Below are 12,426 nucleotides of genomic sequence, written 5' to 3'. Positions count from 1 at the left end.
CGGTTAATAATAAAAAATTACATAAATGTGAAAAGGAAATTTATCAGGAACTTCATGTAGCAACAGTAAATTTTACAATGTAATTCAGTTTAATTATACCTATTTGCCGTTTATGATCGCAGACATAAATCGTATTAGTTTATGCTCGATAATAAAATTGGATATATTCAATAACCGAGACGATGACATATTAAATAAATTGAGACGAACATCTGAGTATTCACCGTCCGGGAGCCGGGTCCATCGTGTGGCTGAGAGGGAAACTCCAAGCAGTTCCAGGTATAGTATAAGGTGCCCCTTATACTACACTACTGTGCTCTCATACCCGCAATGTGCAAGGATTTTTATCAACAAAATTGGATACATAAGTCACATGCGAGCACATCAACAGCAAAACCGGAGTTGATGACAGCCGCAGTGGCCTAAAACGGGCGAGATTACATCATCATCATCATCATAAGGTGGTCCTTGCCGATGTACGTCAACACTCACCTTCACCACTCGTGTTTATCAGAGATGTTATGGATATGAAATTTCGGATACGGATAGGTTTTGGATATAGAAATGATTGTTATACCGGATACGGATGTGGATGCGGATATGAGATTGTTTCGTATTATCCGTTAGTTTCGGATAATTTCGGTTACGGGTAATAATTTTTTAAGGAATTTCAAAAGTAAAACACAAATAGCTAATATAATGGTTACATAACGTATCTCAATTAGGCTCCGCCCCTATCCGATATTATCCGAAACTTTTATTTCGGATTCGGTTACGGTTACGGATATTTTTTTATATCGGATATCCGATAGTTTCGGTTACGGTTACGGATCTCCTTAACATCCCTGGTGTTTATCAACCAGCCCAGCCAAATCTGGTAGGAGCCTGCTACAGCAGATTTAGATACACGTTCTACTATAGAACTTACTGCAGTTCTATACAGGACAAGTTCTTTTAGAAGATTGTTGAGAGATTTCGCTGGTATACTTCTCGCTTCCACTTCGACCGATAAATTAACCACATAAACTCGTTTATTATAATAGTTCGTAATATTTGTTTGTTTTTATTGCATGATCTTTAGTTATATTTGTTTCCCATTGTACAATCAGCTCTACCAATATTATGCGTTTAGTTTATTTCAAAAATAGGAATATATCCAGTCGAGATGATGAAACTCTACACTCTTTGGGATTTTATAATGGTTTCTATATGAGAATTGATAATGTAAATAATATATATTTATTTGTCATATATTTTTTATATAATTAGAATGTGAAATAAGTTGGTATATCTCATGGTAAGTGGTAATGGTTGCTGATAACCTACAGGTTGTCGGAGGACTAAGTTTTCATGTCTTTTATCTAGTGGTTGCTATTCCTAATCACACTGTTCAACTAAAACTCTGCTTGCTCCCATTCTCGTGATACAATATATCCTAATATTAAATTTCATTAAAATCCTTCAGCCGTTTATTGCTATAAAAGGTCCTTAAGAAGTGAACTGACAGACAAACAAACAGTTCGAATTTATAATATTAGTACCAATTATTTTCATTTTTATAATTAAACTGCCTTTGAATATTCCTGCACTTCCCGAAGGTTTACTCGTAGAAATTGTCAGTAGTACTTATTATGTCCTCATTTTGTACAATATTTATTAGTCAATAAATCTTAAATATATAAACGAAGTAATATGCCCATGTTGGCAATTTATAATTCATTTTAGACCGAGGAGTATACACTTGGTAATCTGGTCGTAATACTCGAGAGAGGGCTTGTGTAGTTCGCGAACGAACTAGATTGGATAGCGCTCTCAAAAAAAAAACGCAACCTACTTCACGATTCTTCTGCTCTTTAGTTCGTTCTATAAACGCTATCTATAGCGTTTATACAGTCCTCTAGGACTGTCTGAAAAAAAAAACAAAATTGATATTTGCGGTCATGAGTTATACAAATATGTAATATATACAAATAATATATTGTAATGCATGATTATTTTATGCGATGAAATATGGGATGAATGGAAGCGAAAAACATATTACGCCGACCCCAAATAAATGGTATAAGGAAGAAGCAGATGATGATGATGATGATGATGATTATTTTTTGCGATGCGATCTCATTGCGATGAGATACAGCAGATGTAATACATGACTGACTTGCCCACCATTTTGTAACTGGAATCATATAAAATTTGGGGTAAATTTGATCCTTTGGCTTGAAAAAGGGTACTCCCAGGCAAGTACACTAGTAGGGTTGTACAGCCTACCTTTATCTAACTCGAGTTGGGAACGAACGAACTAATTCGCAAGGGAGCTGCGAACTAAAATGAGTATTCCGAGTACACGCCAGACTAGTCGAGATACGACCAGGGGAATTGACGTCAAATTACAAGATTGACGTTTATTCCCGCCAATTCGGTTGTCAAAAATGCCACTAAACCATTTTCAGTATTCAATATAAGTTTATTTTAATTTAATTTGTTTCCTCCACTTCCATTCTTTGAAATATTGTTACTTACTTTATAATTCTATACTAGTTATGCGCGCGAATTAGTACGCTTTGTAAACGTACGTTTTCATTAATAACGGGAGTAGTCTATTTGGAGAGTTATGATTAATTAAAGTGTAGTTATAGTTATATCCAGTGGCATTAGAATGGATGTAAAAAAAAATATAAATCTTGTTTTTTGAACAGGAATGCAGCAATCACAAAATTTTGCTGGAGGCAAAATTTAGTGTTTACTACATTCCTATATATCATTGAATATTTTATATATCATTAAAACTGCATTTAAATTGCTTATGTCATTTCTGTGATTTGCGTGTACAAAGGTACAGATAAACAAACATTTTAATGTTCCTCTTATTTTGTGGCTTCAAAAATAAATTTAATATTTATGATTTTTTATTATAAATGTATAAACACCCTTCTTTTATGATTAAATTGGCATATGAGAACATACAGTTATCATAATACGAAAATGAATGCTATCAAGCAGCTATTTCTTGTTACATACAGGAAGTAAAACTAAACTAAAATCTAACTAAACTAAATTTTGGGATAAATGAATTTTGTGTACGTAATTTAATTAAATACTGCAGCAATCCTCTCGTTGGTTGTGTATTGTGTAACTTACAGAAATTATTCGTGTATCTATATAAATGAAATATTTTTTACCCTTTAAACCTTTAATTGACATTATTTTTAAGAACATAATATTTGTTATTATTTATAATTCGCAATTGGATTTCGAAAAAAATAAAATTAAAAAAATCATTCCATACGACAAAGGTGTCAGGCGTGAAGATTTTGTCCCATTTTCAATACAATTATTATATTAAATATATATATACCCAAGTAAAAATGGGACTAGAAGCTAGTAATTAATAAAAAAGATTCTAATGGATTCTGTTGTAGTCGCGTGATTAATAACGGTTACAGATTAATTTTGTGAAGTTTAATTGGATTATACAGAGCGGGATTTCGGGCAAATATGGTTTTATAAAAAAAATGATAATGAATATTTAATTTCTTTATTGTTTGATATGAAAAAGATACATAATTATCTGGATGACTGGTGGTATAGCATTTTTTTTTCTAGTTTAGAGGACAAACGAGCGCTGCAAGTTCGTTTGTCACCTGACGGTAAATTATTACCGCCGCTCATGAGCACCCGCAGCACCAGGGGAATTGCAAGTACGTTGTCGGCCTTTTAAGAAGGATTGGTTTCAAGAATCGGTTCGGTAAAACTAACAATAAGTTTCTAGAAACACGTTCGTTGGAGGAGCACAGTTGAACTCATTTCCTTACCTTTCTTGGGCTTGATCTTACAAAACAGCTACCAATATGCCCCGGGTTGAATACTACGAATCTATATATTTTCTTTAATAAAATAGAGTCCATTACATCTGATAACGTAACTTAATATAGATCAAAGAATTAAAGACTTATTCAGAACTAACTGAATCCGCGATCAGCGTTCCGCCTTTGAATTAAATAATATGTCAAAAGGTTTTCTTCAAATTTACGGTTTTAACAATTACGAACAGTTTGTATGGGAAAATAAAATTGTTGTATCTACTATTTTCTATGCAATTCTTCATATTTTCTCACTATTTAAGCGTTCCTTGAAGTTTTACAAATATTTTTAAACTAGGTACTAAATATTTTTATATTTAGCCATTAATTAATCAGTCATTAATCAACCAGTAGTTCTTGAGTTTTAGCGTGTCTAACAAACTTTTTTTTTATTTTAGATATAAAAAAAGGTGTTTTAATGTATACAATAGGGATTTTTAATATAAGCGTAGAATCTATCTAAACATTTTCGTTATATATGCTGTATGCTTATGTTTTTATTTATGCGTTTTGTATATATGGTATGTATTAAACGACATTGCATAGATTTTTGAATGTTTACAGAACATAATAATTCTTTGGGATAATCTATAGTAGCTACAGTTAAAGTATCTCGTAGAACTTGCTACACAACCACGTAGCATGTCGTAGCAATCATACAAATAAACTCGTAGCCAATCAGTGATATCTCTAAATATATATATATATATACTATGTAACTGTTTCCCGCAATTTCATCCGCATGGAATTGAACTTACCTTTCTATTAAAATAATCATATTCTTCTTAGTTGCTGCCCACTTTTTGACTTCAGCTCTCCTAATGTTATGGCGCTAAGGACAATCTGTTTTGGGTCGGTTAGGTCGGTGTTGTATTAAAATAAATAGAATTTTTAAAATAACAACTAAATTAGCAATCTGCGACTGAAAGTCCCGTCAAAAGCGGTGCAGCCGTTTCAAAGATTTGCAAGGACGAACAGACAGACAAAATATTCTTCAATAACTATTTGTAAAGTATCTATCTACAATATAATGTCTACAACCTATATCTCTCGTTACCTACAATATAAGTGGAAATTCCTGCCCATAATATTAGGCAGAACAAATTAACCAGTAGAAAAAGAGATACATAATTCTGTTTCATTTCCAACAGGTGTCATCCAAAGCGCAGAATGTTTTCCTTATGCCGCCGTTACAAAGATGAACACGGTAAGTACCTAATTAATTAACGCACTTACGCCAAATTAAACAATGATTTATTCAAACCTTAATAGCTTTTATTGCATACAACATTAGATTATGTTAATATCATATTACCAATTCATGAATAAGCCACTATTTAATTTCTTGTACGCTTTACTAGCTATTAAACAGGTTAATTAATATTAATAACTGTCTTTTTATGGATTTGTGTACATCTACGAGTATATGGTCATTTTGACGACCTCGATGGTCTAATGGTGTAGCACGCCGCCGCGCCGCGCCGCTTTACTTCGATATTCGCGGGGTCAATTCCTCACACGGTACAAGTATTTGTATTCATGAGTATGATTGCTTGTATTAGTATGAACATGTACAAAAAAAATGTCTATATATTAATATAAATTATCTATCTTGGGATTAGGTGGCGCTATATGAATTGTCCAGGGATATTATTATTATTGTAATAATAATCAATTGTATTTCACTACAATTTCTAACACTTTAAACTGAAATACAACTTGCTATTGAAAGTATGATGCTTACCATCAGGAAATTATTGTTTATTACATTTTTATAGAATTTTTCACTTTTGAATCTATGCAATTTTTCTAATGTCAATGTATAAACCATTGCCATGTTTATATGTTTTAATATTTTCTCTATTTCAATACTACAAAATAAGCTGTTTGGAAAAAATAAATAGATATGATAGATATACCCACGCAAATGACGTTGTACAAAGTCTCTCACTGGCAAATTAAAAAAGAAATTGATCCATAAATTATTTAACGTTCATTACATTATCACAGCGCGACATTTTATTAATTATCTTCCTCTTATTATTAAGTATAACATCTTTTGATGGCATTGTCCTTGGTCGTCGCATTACTTATCTCCGCTGTCCCCAATTATGAACAGAATTCTCGGTCATTATTGAATATTCGACTATACTTGCGTATCTATAAAAAAGTGGCTCAAACATCACCATATTTATATTTCCTAATGATGTAGGTACCCCTGTTGCTGTTTTTTCAAATGATAATTGTATTATTAGAAAATTGTATCAAAAGCAATAAAAAAAATTTACTAGTTTTTTTGCAATCCAAAATAGAAAATCCAAATTTGTCACGTCACGCAGGAACACCGTTATTGTTTTGTTTTACTTTATATACATTTATTCACTTTTCGAACATTCCGTGGCGTCAGTATTGAATTCAGAGCACAATAAATTCTAAACATTTTTTAAGTCAATATTATAACTACTTAAACATTGCAATATTCCTCCAGCAAACATAGTTTAATATCGAATTTTATTACTATGGAGTTTAATATATTATATACAACATATAGCAGGCAAATTCTACCATGCTATTTCCTTTAATTTTTCTTTCCATGCTAGTAGCATGGAAGCTAGCATAATTCTACATCCTCTAAATTAGTTTGATAGATATATTCTCATGTATGTCATCGACTTATATAGATGGTGGTTCATCTTAAAGCTAGAGATATAAGAATCTATGCTGCTACTAATCAAACCGTGGAAACAATATTTAGTAGACCCAGTTTTATGCGCAGCCAAAATAAAACTCGTGCGTCAAACTTCATTTTGTACTTTAGAGTGACTGAGAGCTTTTTGTTTTCCGTACTTAACGCATTACTTGTAAAGTATTCACGCTCCACCAGATGACAAAGTTCGACGTCCCAACGACGACGACGAAGGCTCGATAATGGGTTTTCGCTAAATAGTTAAAGTAGATGATGCCATTCACTTGCCTGACAAGGGTCTTTTTCATATATAAAAAATATATGTACTTTCACGTCCTTTTTTATGTAATTGCAATGGCTGTTAGGCTGTTTGCAGCCTAACAGCCGACCTAATGGTAAGTGGGTACTGTGGCCTATATACATCCATGAACAGCATCACGGTCATCACGTTATCATGTGACACCCATGATACTACATATGGGACGTCATGCGTTAACTAAATTATGCATACTATAATGTAATTCACTGCCTAATATGACTCTACAATTAAAACACAGCTTAGAAAACAAGATGTCTGGCGGCTGGTTGCAGTCTTAACTCACGCAGTCAACTTCTCCATGTTATAGTAGCTCTGACTACTATTGAAAATTATCAATGTGGTAGACACTTCGAAGAAATATTTTCGAATTCAGAAATAACTACATATAACAAACAAAATGAATAAGTGTACCGAATATTTGAATTTATAGTGATGGAGGTTGAGCCTATTGCTAGCTATCTGTTAAACTTTAGTTTATTTTCGCTATTTATGTCACAGGAATTAGCCAGAAATACAAATTGATTCGTATCATTAATCAAAAGTACGGGATCTTACCACGTTTTATTATTATTGATTTCCCGATATTTCGGCAGTGTTTCAACCGCCATGATCTGTTTACCCGTTATCACTAATTATATGTATAAATAAAGATCGCGTCAAATTTAAAACAAATTGATACAAAGTATTTTCGTAGCCACATTTTAACTTAAGCGACCTTTTAGTTCTAATTCAGGTTGTAAACCACTAGGCTACGACGCGCTCATATATAATTCAGCATTAAATACGACGGATGTAGGCAGACGGAGTACAGAGAAATTAACTTTTTTCGTGCGATATTTACTGGCTCGAGAAATGGTCTGGCGAAGTTTTGATTAATTAGGTCCTTAGTAATGTTTCATGCCGTCATCTGTGTAAACGGATCGAATTGTTGTAAAATCAACATGGTGGCACCTTGTTGGGTATTGTTTGTTGTTATTAATTTATTTAGATAGAAATAGAAATAATCTTTATTCAAATGGACTTAATATAAGCACTTTTGAATAGAATAGAAAATCCTTTATTCAAATAAACTTAATTTAAGTACTTTTATGAGGAATAGTCATCACAATTTTTTTCCGCATCCGCATCACAATCTACCGCTTATTCGGAAAATTGTATCATCACAAGAATTATGAGTAAGAAACTTGCAAGTTGTTCTTTTAAATAATCGTTCTAGCTTTACATTTTTAAGTTGAAACCTGAGAATAAAAACTACCAACTAACACTAATTTATTAGGATCAAATATAGATTCACAATAAGATTAAATCAGTCGTAGTGATTAGAGCAGACTAGTTCCTACAAGCAGAACCCGCACTTGAATACTATTTTTTTTCTGTCACTTATTCAAAACACAGACTGTTGCTCTTTTAAATAAATGTTCAGCATTACAGAATTTTTTGAGTAGAAAGACAGATCAAACAGTTAAACAATTAATAAATAGATACTTGAGTATTAAAGTAATTTAGTCATAATTATTAGAGCAGACCAGTTCACGAGTATAAATGGTGAACCAGCCATCACGGCGAACCAATTTATTTTAGGGAGACCAATGTCACGTCTGCACGTATGTGCAGTATGTGTGTGTACGTGTGTACGTATTATGGAAAAGTCTCCATCAGATATGCCATTAGATTATATGTGGTATAATAGATAAAAATGCAAATTAAGAATACATATATTCGTTTTTAGTCGACTTTTAGAGGTCTAAAAAACGGCCAAGGATATAATTAGTAGAAAATAAGTGCAAGGAAAGAAATAATCTAAAAATTACTGATACGATTTTTTAAATTTTGTACAATGTCATCTACGTACCTACATCTACATTTGAATAACACAATTTTCAGAGTTAGTGCACCTCGGTCTTAATGACAATATCCCATACTGGCGTCGAGTGTTTTTTGTGACATCCTTCGTGATACTTATACATGTATAATACTGTTTATTTTCATAAAAAAATGTTCTATTTTCTAAGTGAGTGTATACCAAAAAGTTTCCCAGTATTTGATCATGCCAGCGAAAACTGGCAAAGACATATGGACTCTTTTAAATTTTCATTTGTAGGCCGACGAGCGAGCACCACCCATCTGGTTCTTAGCACTTTACTCCTAAATTAAAAAGTTAATATTTAAAAACATGCCGAGGATACTGTCGGTCTTGCACACTAATATACCCGGCCATGTTATTAGAGAAAAAGCGGTTCAATCTAGAATATTCCGGAATTAATTGTTTTCTTAAAAAATATTGGATGAAATTAGGGACGGCCTCAAAATTAGGTTAAGATTAAAAATATTTGGCTCTGTAATAATATTTAATATTCATAATATTATTTTAATTAAAAAATATTATATGTCTATAGTGATATGTAAAGTTGAAGTTTATTTGAATTGTTTGTTTGAACAGCTAGTCTTTGAAACTACCGGTAAAAATATTTTTTCATCTGATAGCCTAATTCTTGAGGAAAGTTTTTAACTTTTTTATGTTTGTCTTTATGAGTCGGGCAAAAAAAATTGTCTAAAGAATTGTTAAGCAAATGTGTAATTTTTATTCTACAGCTTATTTAAATAAAGATTTATTTTTCTATCGTCAACTAGATAGAGAATAGATATTCTCATGTAATAATGCATTTATGATGTTACGAACATTTTATGTCCTTTTTGTGTGTTTTCTACAACTTTCTGCTCAACAACTGCGCTTTAGATATGTAAATGTTGGCAGCAATAGACACAGAAGTCACGTTGAGCTGTGTATTCACTAGAGGGCACACATACCTTATAGCTAAATAATAATCCTGGATAATTCACACAGCGCCGTTTAACACAAACAATGTAGAGATTGTGTTATGGGCACTAGACAACTGATAGAAATACTTAAACTATTTTTTTAATATATACGTATCACTAAATATATATATAGAAAACAGGCCACTACAAACAATCACACAAATGTTTGCTACGTACGAGGTGTCGAACCCGTGATCATCGCGAAAAAGGTGGTATCATACATATATTTCACTGGAGATGTACTTACAGACTGACTTTCCGATGATGGAACCACCGACAATAACCACTAATCTAATCCGAGAAACGATGTTCGGCACCCAACTTGTCACTTTTGAGTATAATATGGTCAAGTCAATCTACCGCTCATTCGGAAAGTTGTCTCATCACAAGAGGAACGAGAAAGAAACTTGTGTGTAGCACTTTTTAATTTATTTAGATATTTTTCTAAAAACTAGATATATTCTGCTCAGTCAGTAGATATTATTACATTGAATCCTATTTCTGAGGCCAATTCAATCAAATATTAGATTGAATTGGCTGTAGAAATAGGAATGCAAAAAAAACTAGCAAAAAAAAAGGAAACAAAACGTGTATCAACGCCATGGTTCCGATAATTCTCCACATCTCTCCCTATATATTACCACGTATCGTAATATTTTTGCTCTAGTGAATTGGAGGCTTTACTTTATAGCCCTATTGATCACTTTATATGAGTTCTGGTACAGAGCTTAAGTGCTTTACGCCATTCAGAATTAACATCATAATAATGAACTGACATTATATGAAAATAACGTAACTAAAACTACATAAGTACTTTAGTCAGTTATATGGAAGTTTGTTATGGTGAAAATTGTATCCATTATTAAAAGCAAGTTATAGATGTATAATGGCATCTTCATATCTTATGGACATTAAATACTAAAATTGGGCATATGTAACCAATGGGTTACACAGGCCAAATTTTAATATTATAATATTTCTATATAATTATTTATTCTGAAAATTATTTCGTAAAATTTTGAAAAAAATAATTTCTAATATTTTGCATGCTAGAACTCATTGTATTTTAGAAAACAAATATATCTAAAGACCACGCAATAAAAACAAACATATATTACGAATATACTAAATAAATAAAAATTGATTATTTTATATGTGGTTGAAGTAGGAGCGAGACATATACTAATGTTTTTATAATTTTCTAAAAGATATATATACTCTAAAGATTAGATACAGAGCGAGTAGGCTCCTAGTAGATTTCGCTGGGCAGGGAGAAAATCATGAGCTTCGAAAGCTTGTGTTGACGTACATGAGCAAGGAGCCCCTTACCTTATATCCGGGTCACAAGTCTCGGGAGCTGCTTGAATTTTCCTCTTTGTCAAACGATGGAACCGGCTCCCACATGGTAAATCCGCGGAATGCAAAGAAATCCGTCGCACATTACGATTGTGCTATTTAAAAATGTAAAGAATTATTTACCATGCTTGGCCGCAACTTAATAAATCATATCATAAAATTATGATGGTATAAATTTTATCATAGTTTATTTTTTATTATTTTTTACTACACCTATTTAGTATCCTGCTTATTATTATGTCATTATATTTATTATTTAGTTGAAAAGTAATACTCTATTATTTTAAAATTGGTACTATTCTGCAGTTTAGTAGCAATACCAATGATATGTATAGTATGACTTTTTTCGACAAGAAAAGAACAAACGGACAGTATTCGCTTCGTCACGATTTTACGACTTTATCGATTTCAATATTATAAAAGTAAAGTTTACGATTTTGTGATGTTGTAGGTAGTAATTTTTGGATCTACTGAATCGATTTTAAAAAATCTTTTAGTATTGGGTAGCCCGTTTATCCGGGAAGACTATATATATATACAGGTATATTACAGCGTTAACGAAAAATATATCAAAAATGGGGGGGAAATGAAGACAAAGTTAAGAAAAAAAATAAAGGAAAGATAAAGATAATAAAGATAAAGATGTGATCTAAGCTCTTAGCACACTGCATTACTCCGACGGTCTTGGCTTCAATTCTCGCAAGATACAAACATTTCTATTCAGGTTCACCGTTGTTTCTATCTGTATGGGTGTTAGCAATAATGTTACATAATAAATCAGCAGATCTGATTGCAGAAACATAAGAAAGACGTTTATTTTAGAACACGAATGTCTAATTGTTGTAACCGTATTCGTATAGGTACCGTAATAAACAATTGACTAATTCTGTATGTACTGCTTTTTAATTATAACTGACATTTCCTTTGCCATTAAGCCGACTTTTACGCTCTATATTTGAACATAATACTTTCCCGGCGTTGTCAGGGACTAATTATTGTAGTTTCGCATATATATACACCTCTCACCTAGCACTCAACTTAATCGCTTAAGTAATGACCGCGTCACAAATCAGCTGAGTAAATTGGGAACTCACCCTGGTACCTACGCGTGTCTAAGGCGGGTTGGGAGGCTGAATGCCGGAGGGTAAAGGGCGGGGTACGCAGCCATTCATAAAACTAAGCTCGATCGATATAAAACGTCTCACCTACCTTACAATGTCATCAGTAATTACGTTTACCCTTCATTGGCAGTACATTGCTACTCCAGTTCCTATGTTTACACTATACCATTCACTTTAAAGAGCAATCTATCGTGTCCATTGGGAAATTGTAGAGAATGTGTGAGGGATAAGGCAGTTGTTTTAGGTGGATTCGTAAATATTTTT

At 32.5% G+C, this 12,426-nt stretch overlaps 1 protein-coding gene across 1 annotated transcript in view; it reads left to right on the top strand.

Annotated features, from left to right (window-relative positions):
• LOC131851774 (uncharacterized) overlaps positions 1-12,426 on the top strand; it is a 79,178-nt gene that overhangs the window by 1,620 nt on the left and 65,132 nt on the right. Inside the window, exon 2 of the mRNA XM_059202323.1 lies at positions 5,012-5,067. Within this exon, the coding sequence (XP_059058306.1) occupies positions 5,031-5,067 (37 nt within the window). The 5' untranslated portion in view covers positions 5,012-5,030. The remainder of the gene's footprint in view (positions 1-5,011; positions 5,068-12,426) is intronic.

The sequence above is a fragment of the Achroia grisella genome, unplaced genomic scaffold, assembly GCF_030625045.1.
Source record: "Achroia grisella isolate CSIRO2021 unplaced genomic scaffold, CSIRO_AGI_Agris_v1 utg807, whole genome shotgun sequence".
NCBI classification, from domain to species: Eukaryota; Metazoa; Arthropoda; class Insecta; order Lepidoptera; family Pyralidae; genus Achroia; species Achroia grisella.
The sequence above is the reverse complement of the archived record's forward strand: the minus strand, read 5'-3'. Positions and strand labels throughout refer to the sequence as shown.